At 35.4% G+C, this 23,627-nt stretch overlaps 1 protein-coding gene across 1 annotated transcript in view; it reads right to left on the minus strand.

Annotated features, from left to right (window-relative positions):
- Positions 1-740: 740 nt before the first annotated feature.
- The window catches only part of CCDC102B (coiled-coil domain containing 102B), a gene marked incomplete at both ends in the record, with an annotated part of 224,691 nt that continues 201,804 nt past the window's right edge, over positions 741-23,627 (minus strand). Inside the window, 1 exon segment of the mRNA XM_082852681.1 lies at positions 741-848. Coding sequence (XP_082708807.1) covers positions 741-848 — 108 coding nt within the window.

Consider the following 23,627-nt stretch of genomic DNA (forward strand, 5'->3'; position numbering starts at 1 on the left):
ATTGTACTTGCCAGTGCTGGAGGGCTTTTCTATGACTTTCCTGCAAAATGTCTATCCAGTTAAAAGTCAAAAGCCCTTAGTTTCTGAGGTGCTTGTTGCTTTTCCTTAACTTCAGTCACAGGTGATCTATTACTTTGAGAGTATTCATATCAATTGGAGTGCAAATCTTAGCTTTGCTCCTTCAGTCTCTTTCTAATGCAAATCATAGTGTTTGACACCTCTGTGCACTTTTGCCTTGTATGAAGAATTATACCAAATTTATTGTTACCTCTCTGGGGTAAAAACATTTTTCACACAACATGCCACCCTTACCACATAGATTGTGAATATGTGTTTAATGTCTATCAATTACTTAAGTACAGTGATTCTCTTATCAACTACCCAGCAAACTGTATGGTTTGCAACTTCTGTTTTCTTGCAGGTATTATAACCCTTTCAGTTTGTGAAATGTATTCTGAAAGCTCCTTTTGCCTTTCAGAAATTTTACACCTTTAGAACTAGAGTTGCTTTTAAATGATATTTAAATTGTCTTTATCATAACATGTAACATTTATTGGGGAGAAAAAACAATAAGAGCCAAGAAGCCCATAAATTTAAGTACTGAGTGCCTGTAAGTTTCTTTTAATATTTCTAGTTAAATATCTATAACATTATTTTTGTTAAGAAAATGAGGAAAAAAGGACATCAAGATTTCCCTATCTAAGATCTCGATCTTGAATTTGACATATTTTGTGAAACAATTACCAGTTTTGTAAGTGCCTGAGTTGGAGTTCCAAGTTTTCATTTGTTTCTTTCTGTTCATCCAAAGATCTCTGGAGCTTATGGATCTGATTCAGGAAATCATCAAGCTGAAAGCAGAATAGAAAATGCCTCAGGTAAGATGACTGAAATACGAAAATCCTTTTAAAAGCAAGTTTTTTGCATGACACATTCTTTTTTGTATATATACATGAATGTGTAGGAATACTTATTTTTAATTATAGAATTAGTTCATATAGTCAATAATAAAATAAACATCTACATGGAATCTAGAATTTGACAAAATCTTACCTAGGCACTCCTCCCCCGTTTCTAACCTGGGCTTCCCTACCTTATTATTCTCAAGATTTTGAAAATAGTTTTACATATTTGCATGTGTGTACTTAAGTATAGCATATATGTCTGCATATACATATGCTAAGTGTATATATGTACACTTATATAGACACACACACATAATGGTACAAATAGAAATATTCTTTAAAATGTATTCTTTTAGTTGTTTTTAACTTAAAAAAAATGGGTATCATACTCTATGTAATCTTCTAATACTTTCTTTTTTAATTCAACTGCTAAGACTCATCTGTATTGGTGACTCACTGTAGCCTCTTTGTTCTGGTTTACCAGATCGTACTGCATGATGGTGCCATGACAGTACACCACCCTGCTGTCCATAACTATTAGACTGTTTGCAGGCTTGAGCTGCTCTGAACACTCTTGTGTAGATCTCCTGATGCATTTGTGCAAAGTAGTCTCTGGAGACATACATAGGAGGAGAATTGCCAAGTTATATTTTTTAATGTTTAATTTTTCAAGATAATGCTAAAATGAACACTCTTGTGTAGATCTCCTGATGCATTTGTGCAAAGTAGTCTCTGGAGACATACATAGGAGGAGAATTGCCAAGTTATATTTTTTAATGTTTAATTTTTCAAGATAATGCTAAAATGTCTCCCCAAAATGATTTACTAACTTACCTCCCAAAGGCAGTTAGATGGGATCCTGTTTGAGCATATCTTCGCCAACACTTGGTGGTGTGAGATATTAAAACTTTTGCCAATCCTTGATCAATGGATTATGGTTGATACCTCTTTATATTTTTATTGGCTCAATGATCTTCTTCTTTTGTTCCTATTCAGGTCTTCTGCTCATTACTCTGTTTGGAGCTCTTTCTTTTCTTTTTTATCTGTACATGTTTATGTTATAATCTCGATACTAACCCTTTGTCAGTTATAAGTGTTCCAAGTATCTTCAGCAAGTGTTATCAAGTTTATAACTTATTTTTTCCATTTTATTTAAGAGCTCTTTGGATGAATGATAGTCATTTTATTAAGCAAAATTTATCAATTTTTTTACAGTTAGGATGTATTTAATAATGCCAAAAATTACTTCCCTATGCAAAGCTTAGAGAAGTATTAATCTGTATTTTCAACTAAAATTTGTTAAAGTTTTGTATTTGTCATTTAAGTCCTAGATCTCCTAGATCAAGATGGAGTTAATTTTTGTACATGATGTGAGGTAGATTTCCAATTTTATTTTTTCTATATATAAACACATTTCAATAGGTGTTTACGTTGCCAAGTTGTTTAGCCTGAGTGGGGTTCCATGGGGTAGGTTTAGATAGTTTTAGTGTCTTCTCTTCCTCACAACAATATCTAGCAACCATATTCCTCCAATTGAATATTTCAAAATCTTGTGGAAATTACCATGCATATATGCAGCTTCAAGACAAAAATCTTGCCTCTCCAAGCAGACTGCTGAGCTATGGCACTATAGTAAAATAAGGTTAATAATTTCCGTATTTAATAAAACTGTAAGGATAATCAAATCTTCCTCACCTTGTGCAAAGTCAAATTACTGCTAAATATGAAAATGAATCCCAATTCTCTGATCTCTTGGTCAGTGTTATTCAAGTTAAATCATTTTAAACATTAGAAAGAATGATATAGAGTTGAGTTGGCATTATTATTTTCCAGGAGAAAAAAGCTATTTCTCTTCATACCCTCACCATTCTATAAACCCTTTTTTCATCAATTACTTGTGCCCATGAAGTAAGCATTGTTAAGGTGTATCAAAATTAACTCTCAAATATTTTTATTTCTAGATGTCAAACATTCAGACATTTTTAGTAATACACACTTTTTTTGACATCCACAATTCTTAAGTTTATATATGCACCTATCAGAGTTACTTTTAAATACATAATCCAAGTTTACTTTCTTACCATCAAAGTTCTCCCTTATGTAACCTGTGCAGGTTTTTGTGGACCTCACTTTTCCTAATTTCTGCTTTATATAGATAAATGTTGAACCAGAAATTTTTTTACAGATATTCTACATGTCTCTAGTTCTAATGTTTCTGCAGTTAATGTAACATGTATTTGTTAATCATTATATTTTACATCAAGTTATTCAAATCAAGTGTTGCGTATTTTGCTAGATAAATGTTACAAAAATATTTATTAAAGTACAAACATGTCTGTATATATATTATTTAAAAGTTCTTATAAAATTTGAGTAGGCCAGGCATCCAGACTAATTTTGCTTCTTCAGATACAGTCTTGCATCCAATTTCATTATTTGGGGAGGAATAGGGATGCTCAACGTTCATGCCTCATTAAAGATTAATTTTCTATCAGGATAAAAATTAGAAGAATAAGGTAATAGGCTAATAATGATTGACTAATTATTCTGGAATGTCGGATTATTTCACATTTTCATTTTCTTTCAAATATCTACTTGGAAGAAACCCACCTATTTGGCATTACCAGGGGCAGTTCCCAAATCATTTACTTAACGAATGAGAAATGTTATCTTTTTGTACTTTTTCTTCAATTTATAAATTTTCAGCTTTTCTATCACTTGGGATTTTAATATAGGAATACTAATATGGCATATATGGTAACTACTTGGAAAGCTTAATTACAGACAGGTATTATTAGATATTTAAGGAATATTTTGGTACAACTATAAGAACAGCAGAGTTTAAGTAGAATATGATACTTAAGTTATTTATTATATTTGAAATTAAATTTTGTAATGCATTTTGGAAATGTATAACAAAAGTTTTAACATTCATATTTTTAAAAATTCATGTATTGAAATGTCTGAAAAATAATATCAGACACATAAAAACTCTTTCATTATGTTCATGAAAAAGTCAAACTGACCTGAATGATTACTGAGAGTTTTATGTTTAATTATAATCCATCATTCTGACACAACATTCTGCAGACATCAAGATGTTTAATTAGAATTCATAAAGCTATTTTATGATATTTAACTTTGGAAAAAAGGCTCACAATATTGTGAGTGATGCATGACATTTCTTATGTAAAATAACATACAAAGAAAAACCCAAAATGATACAAGATACTGGTGGAAGTGTTATATTTTCTAAATTTGCGTTAAGGATGTTGAAAATGCAATGGAAAATACCCAAGGTGTAATTCAGACCTCACCTTGGAGATTTGGCTAACATCCAATTCTGATCTTATCTCCCCACTTGACGAACCCCTCAAGAGCTCCCAGTGCCCAGATGAGCACATAAACCCTCCTCCCATTTTCTCTCTCATATTACCTACCAGGGTAATCCCAGGTTTTTTTTTATTCTCCAGCAGCCCTGAGCTTTTTGTATTTTTAGCCCACAACAGGGTGGGTTGGGTGGCAGTCATGCTCATTTTCTTTCTTTCCCCAATGTCTTTGCTCACATTCTCTCTTCTCTATGCAATGGACTATGACTCTACTCCTAAAATCCTTTAAGGGCTTCCCTGGTGGTGCAGTGGTTGAGAGTCCGCCTGCTGATGCAGGGGACGCGGGTTCGTGCCCCGGTCCGGGAAGATCCCACATGCCGCGGAGCGGTTGGGCCCGTGAGCCATGGCCGCTGAGCCTGCGCGTCCGGGGCCTGTGCTCCGCAACGGGAGAGGCCACAACAGTAAGAGGCCCACGTACCACCAAAAAAAACCCAATCCTTTAAAACAGGCTTCTTAAACTTTAACATTCTATGAATCACCTTAGGATCTTGTTAAAATGCCAATAATGACTCAGTGGGTGTCAAGCAGGGTTCATGATTTTTCCATTTCTCAAGCTGCCAGGTGATACTGATGCTGCTGGCCCTTGGAACACACTGAGTAGAGGTCAGTACAATTACCCTGGCACAAATGATGTAGCTTTTCTTTAATTCTCTGCTATGGAGCTTAGGCCGGGCTGCAGTGGATGCAGCCAGAGTCATGGAGTCGGAAGGTCCTGGCAGGTGGAGGGGAAGATAGAACAGATTCTGAGGCAGCTGAAGGAGAGGAATCTGCAGGCCCTACCTGCAGCGAGGCCTGTGGAGAAGAAGGGCATCGGGAGAGTGACCCTTTACTACTGGTGGGACGATACTCCACCCACTCTAGCATTAATCTGGACAAATAGGAAAGGGACCAAGAGAATCTGGATCCTCTCTTAGAGGTCTGTGCTGTTTGGATTGGTGTTGATCCAGTGCCTGCAAAAGTGCCTCTCTTTCCTTACAACCTTTAAGAACAAGTAGGACTGGATGGAGTAAAGGCAAAGGTCCATCCTTCCCTAAGAGGGACCCAAGGCCACATGCACTTGTCAAGGTTGATCTGGAACAAAGTAAGTTTTTATTTTTCAATCCCCAGACAAAACGGTGGAGTAGAAGGACCTGAGCTCATTTCCTCTCACAAAAACACCAAAATCACAACTAACTGCTGAATAACCATTGACAACAAAGGACTGGAACCTGCCAGAAAAGATACTCTACTTCTAAAGGCAGAGAAGAAGCCACAATGAGATGGCAGGAGGCGTGCATTCATGATACAAACAAATCCCATACCCGCCAGGTGGGTGACCCACAAACTGGAAAATAATTATATCACACAGATTCTCCCACAGGAGTGAGAGTTCTGAACCCCATGTCAGGCTCCCCAGTCTGGGGGTCTAACATCAGAAGGAGGGATAAATTAGGAGGTTGGGGTTAACATATACATACTATTATATATAAAATAGATAATCAACAAGGACCTACTGTATAGCGCAAGGAACTCTACTCAGTACTCTGTAATAACCTATATGGAAAAAGAATCTGAAAAAGAATAGATATATGTATATGTATAACTGAATCACTGCTGTACACCAGAAACCTAACATTTAAGTCAAATATACTCCAATATAAAATTTTTTAAAAAGTAAAAAAAAGTTTTTAAATTTAAGAAACCAAAATCTTTACCAAATAAAAACTTAGTTTTTTTATTTTCCTCATTCACAGTTATAAATTCTGATATTAAGTAAGGAATGAACTGTTGATGAAGGTCTTGTGACATTTAGTGTATTCTTAGGCATTTAGATTGTGAAAAGCAAATAAAAGCCTCTTCACATTAAAAACAAATAGTCTGCTATGTCTGTTGTTTACCTTTACCCTTGATCTTAAACTTATCATATCAAACTAAATTACAGTAGTCATCGTCTCTCTCTCACAGGCTGTGAGGTTCTTGAAAGTGCTGCAGATACACACACACTTTAACTTTCCCCGTTCCCACTTGTGCACCAGATCCCATGCTCGTTCACCTACTCAAGGACACACACAGTTTCATCAATACACGGTGCTGGGACTTCCCTGGTGGCGCAGTGGTTAGAATCCACCTGCCAATGCAGAGGACACGGGTTCGAGCCCTGGTCCAGGAAGATCCCACATGCTGTGGAGCAACTAAGCCCATGCGCCACAACTACTGAGCCTGCGCTCTAGAGCCCGCGAGCCACACTACTGAAGCCCGCACACCTAGAGCACATGCTCCGCAACAAGAGAAGCCACCGCAATGAGAAGCCCCCGCTCACTGCAATTAGTGAAGAGCCCACGCGCAGCAACAAAGACCCAACGCAGCCAAAAATAAATTAAAAAAAACCACGGTGCTCTCATATATCTTCCTGTTTCTTTCTCTGCTTGATCCTTCCCATCAGGGGCTTTGCCCTGACTGTTCCTTCTGCCTGGAACCTTCTTTCAACAGTTATCTGCATGATTAACTTTCATTAACATTTTCCATGTATTTATTCAAATCTGAGGCCAGACACCATATTTAACATTGCAACCTGCACCCAAAGCAAGAACACCTGTTTTTTTCCAGCAGTCATATGATTTATATAAATTGTCTCCGTCTCTCTCCACTGGAATGCAAATTCCATGCAGAAGGGATATTCATTTTATTCATGTATAGATTTCAAGTGCTTAGAATAGTCTTTGCATGTTTAAAAAAAAGAATAAATTAATGTTGGGTAGGCTAAAGCAACAGATGCCCTTCCACGTTTGTTAAATATCTATGCCAAGAAAGAAGACCATAATTTGCAAATTCTATATCCATAGTATCCTAAAACTTCCATATGCCAGATAAATTCAGTTCAATACTTACTGTTGAGCACAGAATAATTGCTTTGTTCCTATTGCTACTCTGGTAAGGCCCTGGCCAGTCTGGCTGAAATCTGGGTAGATTCCCAAAAATTTATGATTCAAGAAAAATGTTTACACCATGTATTATAATCTGATCAAACTGGCAGTCTAATAAGGTCCAGCTACCGTCTAAGACTTGATAGTATGGAGACAATGACTTCAGCTAAAAAGGACTTGCAATTCCTGGAAAATGTTAATCTCCATCATTGAAAAGAAAGGGAAATAAAATGACAAAGGAAAGACTAGAAAAGGAAAGCCTGTTAGGTGATGCAGACAATAGCACGTAAACCCATTTTTATTTTTATTACGTACATCCTTACCTAAATCTAGCTGGAAACCACTGATAATCGGTTTTGATACATCTTTCCATTAGCAACTGAGCGGGACCCATGTCACAGAAATTGAAGTGGCATGTTTAGCATTGGGTATTCTGGCAACTCTTTCTGGCCAACCTGCTCCAACTCTGCTCTAGGGCATCCACAGTGGGGTGTCTTTATAATCTCTGCAGTTTGGAATTTGATTAAGGTAATGAGGAAAGATGGCACAAATTCAGATGAGTGTCCTGTTCACAAATTCCCTAAACCCAACTCATGTAATGTAGAGCCTTTGTAAGGAATAAGTGGGCATGACAACTTGCTGACTTTAAATAATTAGTACAGACTAATTTTCCAGATATTTTTAATTGGAACTGAAATATTCTGGACCATTTCATTAAGGATTATACCACAATATGCTCTTCACCTAAAAACAAATCATTAAAATCAACAGGAACATTTTACTAAAACTTCCTGGTGATCTCTGATGGAAAGTGGTTGCCTTTTGAGAAGTTTGCTAAGTATATAGCATGTGTTACATGATTATACATATATTTCAATGTCAGAATTAACTTTGTTATTAAATATAATATCTTATTGCTACCTATATGGAAATTATTGGATGATTTATATTCACTGACTCCAGCTAATTCTTACTAAGGTATTCAAAATTAAAATGTGATCTCACTTTAACAGAATACTAAATGTTCTGTGGTCTTGTAATCCATGATAATAGGTGTGATTTGCCAGAATTATTTATCAGTTTCCTTACTGGCCTTCTTTTTAAATACATATGTCACTGAATTTCACAGGCCTTTCATGAAACTGGCTACTAAATTTCTTCCAAGTACTTTCCACGTAAAGTGAGTAGATTTATTGCCTACCAGACAACTGTTAAAATGTTTAAGAAATGTTAAACAAGTAATAAGCAGGGCATAAATGTAATTGCTGAAATAATTTACTAAACTATAAATTTTCTAATGAGCTAAGGTAACAGTGCAATTATTATACAGGGTTAATGAAAGTACTATATCTCAGCTGAATGACAGAATTAAATTCTTCAGAGCAGAAGGAATAAGTTTGCTTTTAAGTGAATGGTTCAACTGAGTAATTCAATAAAGAATGACACATGGTTCAGATTTGAGAGATTCCCATTTTAAGGAAACTATTTTGGGAAACCTGAAGACAGTTTTCTCTAAGTGGACCTTACAGTGAATGAATGATAAAAATTACATTCCTAATGATGTGAATCAATTATTTCCCCAAAGGTTTTATTGTCATCTTAGTGACCAAAACAAAAACAAAAACAAAACAAAACCAACCCAGAATAATTTTCCAAGTAGCTGTACTTTAGTGCCAGTATTTCCTTCTCTTTGGGAACACATGTGGTTAAATCTGTGATGAAGCTCAACATTCTTAGCAACAACAAAAGTATGAAAACAGGAACAGAAGAATTACAAGAGAAGAATAAATCTGGAGAACTGACACTTCCTGATTTCAATACTTAACTAAAACTGTAGTAATCAAGACAATGCTTTACTGGCAGAAGGATACACTTTTATTCCATTGACCTAAATGTCTATCAAGAGTCCAGGGTCAGCTGGATTTTGATATGGGTGTCAAGATACTTCAGTGAGGCAAAGAATTATCTTTTCAACAAGTAGTTCCAGGACAATTAGATATCCACAAGCATAATTCTGAATTATGCTCACCTCATTTATAAAAATTAACTCAAAATGAATCATAGACCTAAATATATCTAAAACTATAAGAAAACATGGGAGTAAATCTTCATGACATTGAAATAGTCAATGTTTTTTTACACAAAACAGCAGAGCACAAGCAACAAAAGAAAAAATAAACAAATTGGACTTGATTAAAATTATTTCTAAAAGATTTATCCTTCAAATGAAACTATCAAGTTGAAAAGACAATATATGTAATGAGAGAAAATATTTGCAAATCATGTATTTGAGTAGGGATTTATATCCAGAATATACAAAAAACACAACTCAATATTTTTTAAAAAAATGGACAAAGAATCTGAATAAGTTGTTCCCAAGAAAATATACAAATAACCAACTAGTACATGAAAACAGGATTAGCATTATTAGTCATTAAGGAAATTCAAATCAAAACCACAATAAGGTACCACTTCACCTCCACGAGGTTGGCTGTAATAAAAAAGATGAACTCTGACAAGTGGTGGCGAGAATGCAGAGAAATTGGGACCCTCAGACATTGCTTGTGAGAATGCAAAATGGTACAGCCACTGTGGAAAAGAGTTTGGTGCAAGGCAGAAATAGACACACAGACAACAAACATTTGAACACCAAGAGGGGGAAGGGGGGCGTGGGATGAATTGGGAGATTGGGATTGATATATATACACCAATATGTATAAATTAGATAACTAATGGGAACCTGCTATATAGCACAGGGAACTCCACTTCCCTGTACAATAGAAACTTACACAACATTGTAAAACAACAATATACCAATAAAAGAAATCGTTAACAGAGTTACCATATGATCCAGCAATCCAAGGGAAATAAAAACATCTACACAAAGCTTGTAAACGAATGTTCATAAGAGCATTATTCATAGTAGACAAGGAGTGTAACAACCCAATAACCCAAATACTCATCAACTGAAAAATGAAGAAAAAAATGTGCTATATCCATGCAATGCACTATTATTCGGCCATACAAAGAATGAAGTATTGATCCATGCTACAATATGGATGAACCTTGAAGACACTATACTAAGTGAAAGAAGCCAGTCACAAAAGGCCATAGATTTTATAGAATAGATTCTATAGATCTATAATAGATTCTATAGAATATAGAATCTATAGAATAGGAGTTACCTATTCTAAAATAGGTAACTCCACAGTGATAGAAAGTAGGCTAGTGATTGCCAAGGGCTGGGGGTATAGGGAGACTGGGGAATGACTGATAACGGGTTTGTGTTTTCTTCTTTGAGATAATGAAAATGTTTTAAACTTAGATTGTAGTAATTGTGGGACAACTCTATTTTACTAGAAACCAATGAATTGAACACTTTAAAAGTGTATATGAATTAGATCTCAATAAAGACGTTAAAATAAACACAATAAGAGTAAATATGGCATACATTTCAGTTGCTATATTTATATATTAAGCCAAATCAAAATTAATTCCAAGGCATCTACAATAGAATTAAGCCAATTGAATACATCCAAGGATTCGAGCTCTTAAGAATGTTATCTTAAATAATAGTATCACGTGAATCTAGAATATTTCATTGCTTTGTCTCTATATAATGAACTTTTGAAATATTCAAGAATTGGATGGACTTGATGCCTAATAAGTCTAACAGTTATTGGCATTGCTTTAACATGTATTGACCTAGATAATCTTATGTGACTATTTATTTATATACAAAGCATTCTATTAAACAGTTTATTTCAGCTCAGAGTTATTTTTCTTTTCTTTTCAATAAATGAAAACAGCATCATGGTCAGTGCGAGCTAAGCACCTGACATCCTACAATACTGATGATTCTTAATTTATGTCCTGAGAGACTAATACTGGGTATTTGTTCAGGGTACCATAGCAACTGTAGAATCAAAGCTATGATATTATGTGACAAATTTGTAGTTGAGAGAACACTTCAGTATTCCATCGGATCACCTGGGGCAGCAATATTACAAGTGTTTATGGTGTGGTTTCTTGATAAGGGACACTTAATTGGTGCTAATTTTATCCAAATTACAGACAACTATAGGGCATCTATTTCCATAGAGTAGAAAAGTCTCATCAAGATGTGTGAGAAAGCACTAAGTATATTTAATTTGTAACTGGTATCTCACAAAGGTTTTGATATTGATCTTTATTAACACTGACTTCAAGTTGCATTCACCTAACCAATATGCTAAAGTGTTTGCGCAGAGAATAATAATATCTTGTCTAACATCAAAGGAAGACAAAACATTGTCAAATAATATTAATTTTCATGACAACAGCACTTGTATTTGATCAGCACCATGATGTATATATTTCCCACTTTCCTCTTTGAGAATCTGAATAGTAGAGAACACTAATAAAGTACCCAGGGAACAAACAATCCTTCCTTCCCTGTTTCATTTTACTCAGTTAACACACAACAGATGTCTGCTTTCAGACGGAAGCTTTGTAAGAGCACTGGGCTATGTGCCTCTTTGCCTTTGGATACTGTAGTGAATTCCAGCATCATGAAACTTAATGAAAGAAATGAAATCGCCATTTTTGTCCCAAGTTTTAATCTTTTATCACAGGTCTTGAATTACCAGGCTTAATCTCCAACTAATGTTGAACATGGGTATAAAAATACTGTTACTCCTTGTTGTTTTAACCAAAAGAAAAGGAAATTGCAGAAACATCAGTTACAGAAATGCAAAGATGAAATGTGATTAGAATTGTAAAACTCTTTAGAGGAATGTAAACATTAAGAACAAGAATATTCAGTACAAAACTACTCAATTTTACTTATTATAACAGGATTTGGAAACTCTTCCTCATGGCTCTGTACTCTAGCAATTCAGCCTAGGTATTACGAAAGTGCCTGCCACCCTATAGGCCATCTACACAGGTGACAACCTGCTAGTGAGTCAGAAAAATCTGTTTCTACAAATATGTGGTGAAATCTTTATAAAACATAGAAAACGGAAATCTTATTAAAAGCCACATGACTTGTATCTAAAAAACCACAAAGAAAAACAAGTTAGAAACTAACAGAATATTTAAAAACCAGTAATTACTCTTAATTGATTACAGCTAAGGCTCAAGCTCTTAAAACAAGAATTAGATAGCCAAAATTAGAAAGAGATACAATGTTATTTCAAAATAAAATTCATGAAAAGAATAACTAGAAAAGAAAAAGTCTTCAAAAATATGTTTCATAAATAAGCAGACTACAAAAAAACAGCAAGATATGTGTGTTAAGAGAAGGGGAAACAAGTGATATTTTTTGATCGATAAATCAAAGGACTAGTGCTTAATTTCCCACAGAGGACAGGGAAGACATCATAGTCTAATAATCAGCTTTTATTCAGAAGAGAACCTTTAAGTGTTTGAAAAGGACTATGATGATAAAAGGGATAATTATAATGATAAAAGGAAGAAATGTTTTCCTCTATCATACAAATATCTTTCCAGATTACAATTTTCCAAAATGACAGAAACATATGGAGTGGAAGTTACTTACCCTGCAACTTCTCCATGAATGGAACTGTTTTCACTTATAGGCACCTAACTGCATTTATATGGGTTGCTTTCCTGGGGTGGAAAGTTAAGACGGAACAAAATCCTTCTTTAACTGAATAAGATTCAAATAGAAAACTTTATAATTAAAATATTATACTCTTCCTTTAAAGAGAAGATGCAAACTGACTTGGGAATGAACTTCTGCATACATAATCTATAAACGTGGTTATTGGTCACTTCTAATGGAAGTTTCAAAGAACTACAAGAGATTCCAAAAGTGCAATGTTTCTAAAAATGTTTCTGAAACAGAAAGGGACACCTCGTTATTTGTTGAATTATATTTAAGCTTCTGAGTTCCAAACTTCTGCAACTGTCTATTATAATCTTGGTTATTTTGTAACTGAACCAACAGCCATATCATTCCAGAAATCTCTTCACCAAGAAACTTTGATTAATTTCCTCTGAATAATTTTGATGACTGTTATCTAAAATAATCTACGGTTATAGCAGTAGCTGGATTGTTTAATATAAGAAAAAAAGTTAATGACACAGTAGGATAAGTGTTTTAAAATACAGAAAAATATTTAAGTATTTTGTTTTACATATTTCCTAGTAGAAAATGTTTATGATCAACTTAGCTTAACAGTGATAGAGAAAACTCTATTTTAAATAACAGTGAGGAATAAGTAAATGGAAATGTAGTCATGATTTGCAAAATTTATACAGTATTGAAATATGAAGAAAATATTTCTTCCCCTAAACAGTAAGTAGAATAAAGCTGGCACACTTTAATTGCAATGCATCACTGCCATCATAGCCTTAGTAATATTACGAAAGTCAAAGGAGACTTAGTGCTGATGGAATAAAGATGGAAAACAGATATGTAGAGCACATATGTTAAAACAGAATTCTAATTCTGTACATATGAAAACCAATGAGACGGTAGTAAGCATTCTTTCACTAGAGTAACGTTCAGATTCCAAAATTTCAAAATATTTCCTTGCACCTTTCTTTGAACATAATCACTGCCCACCATCTGAGTCACTAGAACCAACTGTAAACAGATCTACCTGCCATTTATTTTGTACTATCAAAACAAAGTCAATATAGTAAAAAGGGTGAAACGCATCTTTAAGTTATTATGAAAGCAGTTTTGACCTCACAGACCTCCAGAAAAATTGTCTAGGACCTTCAGAGTTGAAAACTGCTGGTTTAAAGAACGTCTTCCCAATGAAGTACTTTCTAAGTTGGATGAGTTCAAACATGATTGGTTTACTTTGCATTTGGCTAGAAGTTTCTAGAAACAGTATGAAAAATATTCTCAAATATCTGACTCAAACCTCCTTGTGTATAGGTTATATATATAAATGAGGAAGCACATTATCCAACCTGATGGAGAATGGCGGCTTCTCATATTTAGAATATCACACAGCAACACATGCTTTAAAAGTTACCAGCTTGGAATGCTGCTGTCCGGTTCATCTAAGAGTATCTGTAAATGGAGACTGCTTCCACTAACAGTGTGCAAGTTCTAGCATGTTTAGCCTCATGATAAAGAACTATGAGGTAAGCAAATAAACGAAAGCAAACCGACACGCCCTGAATGCATATAAATGAATGAAGTGGGAAATGTACTGGAAAAATTCCTGAATGCTATCGGTCATCCAACAAGGTATTTACTGCCTTTTTTTCCCCTCAACACATCCATTTTGCCCGTCATACCTAGGTCATCACGTGAATACATCCCATGTAGATAGGCCAATGTAAGACTTTCTACAGCTCCTTCGTGAAATAAAGATCATGCAACTCCTTGGAGTTCCAATTTTTCCTCAGTTTTGATAAACATAAACTGATTTAGCTATTAATACCTTAAATATTCTACATTAAAATGACAATAGATATTTTATGTAATAGAGACCTCTAGTTTTAAAAATAAACTGTAACCATCAAAGAAATGTTGCATTAGCTAAAGACTACAATTCAGAATGTCCTGGGCTATTTGTTTACTTTTTGTTATTCAGGGAATTTTGTGAAAAATTGACATCACTGTAGGATACCACTATAATTACTGCACTTGCGTAAAAGACAGCCCTATTCCTCCTACATTTAGGAAAGCAATTATATTTCTCCTTTTGAAGACACTGTATTTAAACTGAGGGTTTTTTCCAAAGAAGACCATATTCTGCTAACAGACAATATGCTATAAAGTATTTAATTTTGTTTACTTAGTAATTAAAAGGAAATGCAGTTTGTTCAGTAGTATAGATACTGAAGTTAAATGTTATACCACTAGAAACGTTTAACTGACTACAGACTTAATAGACTTTTAGCATGTAAGATTTTTAGGGATTTTAATAGACTTTATTTTCTAGAGCAGTTTTAGATTTACATAAAAATTGAGAGGAAAGTAAAGAGTCCTCATGTAGTCCCTATGCCTGCCCCACACACATCCCCACCCCAGTTTCCCCTGTTATTAACATCTTGCATTGGTGTCGAACAGACAAAAGATAATGTCATCTTGAGCAAGGCTGGCAGTCATGAGGGTGGTGATAGGTGGTCATTTTGTGATATGTTAGGAATACAGGACTTAAAGAATGTGAGGATTGATTTAATATGGAATAAATGAGAAAGAGAGGAGTTAAAAATGATTAATTGTTTTGCCTGAGTAATGGAACAGCTAGAGAAGTGGGTTTAAAGATATAAAGTTGAGAGTTGTCAGCATACAGATGGCATCTAAAGCCACGAGGTTTGAAGATATCACCTTTCGGACGCGCAGGCTCAGCGGCCATGACTCACGGGCCCAGCCGCTCCACCACATGTAGGATCTTCCCAGACCGGGGCACGAACCCGCAATCCCTGCACCAGCAGGTGGACGCTCAACTGTTGCTCCACCAGAGAAGCCCTGAAGATATCACCTTTGGAGCGAGTGTAGGTAGGCACAGAATAAATGAAAGGATAAGACGCTCACACATATAGAACTGAAGACGTGAAGAGAAATCAAGATTGAGATCAAGAAGGGCAGAAGAAGGTGAAACCCCCAAAAAACACTGATTTTTCTAGACGCCTAGAGAGTACGTTACTTTAAGAATGGGACTGATTGTGTCAAATTATTATGATAGTTTGAGAAAGATGAAGCCCAATAATGGAGCACTGGCTTTAAAAGTATGGAGCACATTTGTGGCCTTGAGGACTTTTCCATTGGTAAAGAGGCAGTGGTCAGAAGTATCACTGCTGTGATTAGAAACAGAATGAAGGTTGTGAAGATAAGAAGTTAATATATTTCTTTCAGGTTTTTTTTTTTTTTTTTTTTTTTTTTACTGTAAAGAGAGTTTAATAATAGCAAAAATGGAACGTGTACTTAAAGTCAGTTCATTTACAATACTATATAAAATATTTAAATATACATGTATGTGTATATACACATGAATATATATATATATCCTTGTGTATGGTTTTTTTTTTTTTTTTTTTTTTTTTTTTTGCTGTACGCGGGCCTCTCACTGCTGTGGCCTCTCCCGTTGCGGAGCACAGGCTCCGGACGCGCAGGCTCAGCAGCCATGGCTCACGGGCCCAGCTGCTCCGCGGCATGTGGGATCTTCCCGGACCGGGGCATGAACCCGTGTCCCCTGCATTGGCAGGCGGACTCTCAACCACTGCGCCACCAGGGAAGCCCCTTGTGTATGTTTTATATATATAGGCTGACCACAGATAGGAACTGAGAAATTTCACCCATAGGATCAGATATGTAAGCAGAATATAATGGTTCCAACTGATAGAGCTAATTTGGTAGATGTGATGGTGAGAAGTGTGTAAATACTCTGTATTCCACATTCCTGTTTGTTTTTGTTTCTCAGTAAATTCAGAAGAAAGATTATCATCTGAGAGTATGGAGGAGTGAGGAGGGATTAGAAAAGAGAAAGGAAGTGAAACAGTCATTTAGAAAAGTTAATGCTGGAATGCTAAGATGCTACTTGAGACTAGTGATCATGAATATGAACCAAGACCTGTTACCACAGCACTAGGTTCTTTAGTGCCACGTGCACAGCTGATGAAGCAGAAGCTTGCATTTAATGATGAAGCAGAGCTTGAGCTTTACAAGTGAATGTCTACAAAGGATATGGGGGCAAGGAAATTAAGGTATATGCAGCGAAGGGATTATAATGTAGAGACATCACATTTCACAAGGAGTGAAATCAGAAATGGAAGTGGATAAGTGACAGAGAAAAAGCAGTATCATCAATAGATTATATGCCCCAGGGGGTTGAAGTTTTGTAGTACTTGGTACTGAAGAAAGTAAACCAGAAAGATAAGAGTATGTTTGGAGAGTTCGAGACCCTGAAGAAAGTCTAGTAATTGGTGAAGATAATATCTGCAATGTGACCTTGGGAGTAGGTTGGTATAGTCGAGTGAAGGACAAGATAATTGGAAAAGAAGAATTTGAGGAACTGAGAGTGCAAAGTGCTGAAAGTTTTCATTTGGGATACTGTACTCAGTAATAGAGTCCAAAAGAATAGAGGAGTGACATTGCCAAGATGGTGACAGAGGTTGTTTTTGACTTCACTCCCCATCACAGGAAGAACAACTAGCAACTACTCATGGACAAGGCATCACTGGGAGAATCCTAGAACACAGGAAGGAGGCTGAGGCAGTCGCCTTGCACCCCAAAGATCAAGATAGACTGAGGGGGAAGGTGAGAGGAACAGCTACACACTGACTGCATTGCCCCTCCCCCAGGCTGGGGCAGCACCAAGATCCTGTCACCTGGGACCCTGACTGAATCACTACAGTTTTCTCCTTCAGAACAAGAGCTCTTCCTTAGAACTCCATCCGAATGACTGCAAGTGCATTTTATGATGGATGCTGATGACTGTACAATACACCACCTTCAAAGACTACCCCGGCTTCTTCAGAATCATGCCTAGAACACCCATTTTGGATTTCTCTGATGTAGACTCTCTACCAAAAGGGTTTCAATCTAGAGTTGACATCCTGGCTCTGGCTTCCCTCCATCCCAGCCTCTAGATCAAGTTCTGGATCTCAACTCTCTTACTCTGCTCTACCCTTCTACTGTTAATGGAGTCCTGTCCCATTGTATTCTGAAATATGATTATCACCTCTGGAACATACACTTCAGTCATTCAATGCACTAATTTAACTCTCAAAAAGTGATTGCTTCCAATCAAATGTGCAATTACCGAGAAGTGACAGAACTATACTTTTCGCTTTCTTAAATGAATCAGGTAAATACTTGAAACAAACAACAACAACAACACAAAAAAGCCCACCAGAATCTGGTGGGTTTTTTTAATCTATAACTTTAACCAAAAGTAAAATATTTTCTGCTAATTAAAGCAATAATATGTGAAGATATAGTAAGAACATAAATCTTATATCTTTAGGAGATGACTATAACTGTTTGTTGAATATTTCTTCATAATTTGTGCCAACATAAATTTTAGCCTTGCATTTATACTCATTGAGTGTGAAATGCATCAAATTAAAAATTTAAATATGTCTAATTGTGTGCAGTTTATATTTTGTCATCTGATTTTCCAACTACAGCAGAACCACACAAATGAATAGTTATAGATCTTGCATATATAGCTTTTTAAACTTCAAAAGTTCTTAATTTATTATAGCATGAAGGGAAAATGACTCTTAAGAATTTCATAGCCTTAGAGTTCTGAGTGTTTAAATACAAGTAGTCATACCTTTTTTCATAATTCCAGTTGAGCAACACTAAAAAAATTTAAGTTTTCATATTAGTTAGGTAACTGAAATGTCCTGTAATAAATGACCTACCTGACAAATCTTTAAAAAAGACAGAAGTTCAAATATCATGATTACTATTTTAGAAAGTTAAAAAGCATGTAAACCTAAAAGTATAATTCCACTCTTGACATTTTTTTACAACACAATATTAATACCCTAAATATGTCACTCTTTCTCATTATATATTCCATATAAGAAAATTTTGAGAAATATTTTTATTTCCTTTGACACAATAAAATGTCCCTTGTTTTATTTTTATCTTACTGGAACATTATCTGAAATGCTTTACCATTAAGCTCAATTATAATTTTTTTCATGAAAATTCCAATTAGAGCAGAAAAAAAATAATTGTCCCTGAATGTTCTCTTTGAAATGACCCACCAGAAACTTAAACACTAATCTTTTTTTTTTTTTTTTTTTGGCAGTACGCGGACCTCTTACTGTTGTGGCCTCTCCCATTGTGGAGCACGGGCTCCAGACGCGCAGGCCCAGCGGCCATGGCTCACGGGCCCAGCCGCTCCGCGGCATGTGGGATCCTCCCGGACCGGGGTACGAACCCGTCTCCCCTGCATCGGCAGGCGGACTCCCAACCACTGCAGCACTAGGAAGCCCTAGACAGCAAGTTCTTTTAGACAGAGTTCAAGGGTTCTTCCTGAGTCTTACGGGCCTTGATTGTTTTCAGCTCAAAATAATCCACATGCCAGAGTGGCACATTCTAGGGTGGCCTGTTTTGAACACCATCAGAGACAATTTAGGTGGTTGGTAAAGTGAAGGAAGAGCAAGATCATGAAGAATGATTGCAGGAAATGGTGCCCTTCAAATTATCCACAGAAAGTGGAGCAAAATTCTTAGAAGGATTTAAATTAACTGCATACATGTACAAGGATGCAAGACCTCTGTTCATGTTGTAGTGCTATGATGTCTTGATTTTAGGGGCACCTGAGACCACTCTACTGATGCTGGCCCAGTTAGAGGCACAGACTGTGCTGGTCCTTGCCCATATATTCCGGTTGGGGTGTCAGACAACAAATAATTAAACGCGTAATTACAAATAGCCCTGGAAGGAAAAGAAACATGGCCACCTGTTTCCGCTGCATCCTGTAAAAACCACCATCTTGACATTTATTTTGCTATATTTAACTTCAGACATTTACGTTGGACTATCCCCAGCCACACTGTAAACCTCTTCTTGGGAAGAACTCACTCAAGTATATTCTAACATCTAACACAGAGGTTAGGAAGTAATTAATATTAAATGAACTGGGCTGGTTTTTACAGTTCAGTTCAGATCCTGGGTCTGTGGTTACCGCTTATGTCCCTATGTGAACATGAAGCCGGCCTCTTTATTATTTTTTTTTGATCTTAACCTGAAACACTTACCAGATCTTTTCCTTAGATAAATGTGAATTTCAGTCTATCACTATTCTCACAATCTTAAAATTAGCAGGGTGTAAATTAACGAGATTTCACCAAAATATATTTCGGGCTGGGAAAGAATTCCTGTGTCCTTCCAAATAAAGGCTTGCTTAAAAAATCAGCTGTTAATTTAGATAATTAATGTTCTGTAGGTTTAAACAGTGTCTCTCACATTCATCATTGCTGATGATATCAGACTTTTGAAAAGATTCACCTTTTTGACACCAGAAGCGTTAAAATGTGAGGCCAGAATTAGCTAAGCAGTAATAAGGTGATAATTGCTAAGTGTGAAGCCACACAGACAATGCATTTAGAAAAACACTAGCATTTTGAGAGTGAACTTACAGTGCTCAATAGTACCTATTCTTTCCATCTGTTTAAGTGATTTTTTATCTTTTGAATTTCTCTCAAAACTAGAAGACATCAATTTGTTTTGCACATTACAATGCTACAGGTAGACTACAATGGACTAAGCCTCATTTCTGTAGCAAGCCATTTCATTTATGCTCTACTAGTAAAATCTGTTACAGTAAACACATGTGTTCAGTGGGGACCAAAGTTATGAATTTGAGTCTCAGTGGTGGCAGTCTTTTCTCATTAGACCAGTGGTTCTGATATTTCACTAGACATTAGAATCATTTGAGAAGCTTTAAAAAAAATACTCATACACAGGCTCCACCCATAAAAATTGACTCGGCTAGTGGAGATGAGGCTTGAGTATTAGTATTTTTACAAGTCAATCAAAAGATGATCAGAAGACCTAAATAGACATTTCTCCAAAGACATAGAGATGGCCAAAAGGCACATGAAAAGATCCTCAACATCACTAATTATTAGAGAAATGCTAATCAACACTACAATGAGATATCACCTCACACCAGTCAGAATGGCCATCATCAAAGTCTATAAACAATAAGTGCTGGAGAGGGTGTGGAGAAAAGGGAACCCTCCTACACAGTTGGTGGAAATGTAAATTGGTACAACCACTATGGAGAACAGTATGGAGGTTCCTTAAAAAACTAAGAATAGAGCTATCATATGATCCAGCAATCCCACTCCTGGGCATATATCCAGAGAAAAAACATTGTTCAAAAGAATACATGCACCCCAATGTTTATTGCAGTGCTATTTACAATAGCCAAGACATGGAAGACCTAAATGTCCATTGACAGATGAATGGATAAGAAGAAGATGTGGTATATTTATACACTGGAATATTACTCAGCCATTAAAAAGAATGAAATAATGCCATTTGCAGCAACATGCAGCAACATGTATGGACCTAGAAATTATCATACTAAGTGAAGTCAGACCGACAAAGACAAATATATGCAGAATCTAAAAAAAGTATGCAAATGAACTTATTTACAAAACAGAAACAGATTCACAGCCTCAGAAAACAAACTTATGGTTACCAAAGGGGAAAGGTTGGGGGGAGGGATAAATTGGGGGTTTGGGATTGACATATACACACCACTGTATTTAAAATAGATAACCAACAAGGACCTACTGTTTCTCATAGGGAACTCCATGCAATATTCTGTAATAACCTAAATGGGAAAAGAATTTGAAAAAGAATAGATACATGTATATGTATAACTGAATCACTTTGCTGTACACCGGAAACTAAGACAACATTGTTATTCAACTATACTCCAATATAAAATAAAATTTTTTTTTAAATATCAAAAAAAAAATACTCCAAAGGGTATTTATTGCACAGACAGGTTAGAAAATCATATTAGACTTTGACCTTTACACTGGGAATATATTTTATCTATAGCTATATTTGACTTACAATTGTGCTGAGCACTTATATCAAATTTCAGTTTTATGAAAAAAATCCATGAATTTCTGAAAGCAGGAATGTCATCTAAAAGTTAGGTGATTCTTTTTCCCTCACCATAGGACTTTTATTTGTCAATTACTATAGGCTAACTCTCACCCTCTGCTGCTTGGTTGGTGAATTGTAGGCATCTAGGGGCTAAGAACTACTTGAGCCCTGATTTACATCTTTTTTAACACAACATAGTCACTACGTATTTTTAAAGTCCTCTTACTAATAGAATCTATTGCTAAAATAGAAATAGAGAAAATAAGAGTAAGTATTGAGCTAGAGTAAAGGAAAAGAATTTAACAAAAAGAAGAAACTGAAATTGAGAGTAAATCCAATTAACAACTCAGCAAACTGAGTGATTAAACTCTTAGCTTTATAAACAAATCATTTGAGATTTAACTTACTTTTGCATCAGTTAAGATGCAGTTAAGATTTTGCATAATAGCCAACGTTTCCACAATTTGACCTATCGCTGAGAAGCACAGAAAATTAGTAATTCTGAATAGATCAAGAGTCATATTATATTCATATCCTTTAAGCCCAATAATTCCACTTAGAAAACTTTTTTTTCCAATGGGGAAAAAAGGTCTGTACAGTTGAATTTGAACAGCTTAGAAGTTAATCATCCTATAACTTAGAGTTGGCCCTACATGTGTGCGGATTCAACCAACCACGAACTGGGTAGAAAGTAGTATTTACTATCAAAAAATCTTCGTATTAAGTGGACCCACAGAGTTCAAACCCATGTTGTTCAAGGGTCAACTGTACATGAAAGTAGTCATGGTACAGTTATGTTGAGAAAAAAAATCCAAACAACCTTCAGTAAAGGAGGCTTGGTTGATTAAATAAATTTATATCCAAGGAAATAAATATTATCCCACCCCTTGAAATACCAAGTATGAAAACTACATAGCAGCAGGAAAACTGATTATGGTAACTGGTAAAGCAGAGTATATTATTTCAAATGATGACTGCAATTCTGCATAAAATTGCCTAGGCATTAGAAGTTAATATACACTGAAGTAATATGATACGATGGTGTTATGATAGTTGATTTTTAAAAAATTTTTCCTTCTTTATATGATATGATATTGTTTTACAAAATTTAAAATATTCCTTGGCAAGCCTTATCTCATTCAGTCCTTCAGTCTTCTTGATACTAGTACAGTGTGGAGCACCCATGTGTCTTAGTAATTGTTTATATTATACTCCTTGTTTCTTAGGTACTGTTCTGTCTCTACCAACTTTGGTTATTGCATCATTATATTATTCATTAGACTGTTTTTCCCACCATATTTATTAAAGTGGTAAGTTATTTTGGTATTTTAATGTGGATATATATGTAATTAGTTCTGCAATTCAATAATGAAGTCTCAATTAAAATTTGCCATCACATAATGGCTTCAATGAAATGATGAGAAAAGAATGTTTGACTTCTAACAAATACACATCAATTTAGATTTTTTTTTTTTAGTAAGTTTGTTTAAAGAAAAGCAACTCATCCAAAATGAATTTTTTAATTTGCTCATTTCTTTAATCAGACCCTGGGTTTTCTCTTATGGGCCCCCAAGTGTCTATTTCTCTTTTCAGTATAGAGGATTAATATCTCATTTTCATTCATTTAAAATTTGTTGACTTGTGGGAGTTGGGAACTCTGTATTTGACAGTTCCAATTAAACATTAATTTCAACTAATTGCAATTTGAAGAATTTGTTACTATGAAATTAAAAAGCTCAGCAGTGAAACTGACAGAATTTCCTTTGCTTCTCTATGATAAGTCAAATTATAGAAATGTTGACTGCTATCTAATGCAAAATCTTATTTCCATGAGAAATATTTTCATTCCCAGCCACCAGAAAGCGTATGA

Source organism: Leucopleurus acutus, assembly GCF_964270905.1.
Source record: "Leucopleurus acutus genome assembly, chromosome: 13".
In the NCBI taxonomy this organism is placed as follows: Eukaryota; Metazoa; Chordata; class Mammalia; order Artiodactyla; family Delphinidae; genus Leucopleurus; species Leucopleurus acutus.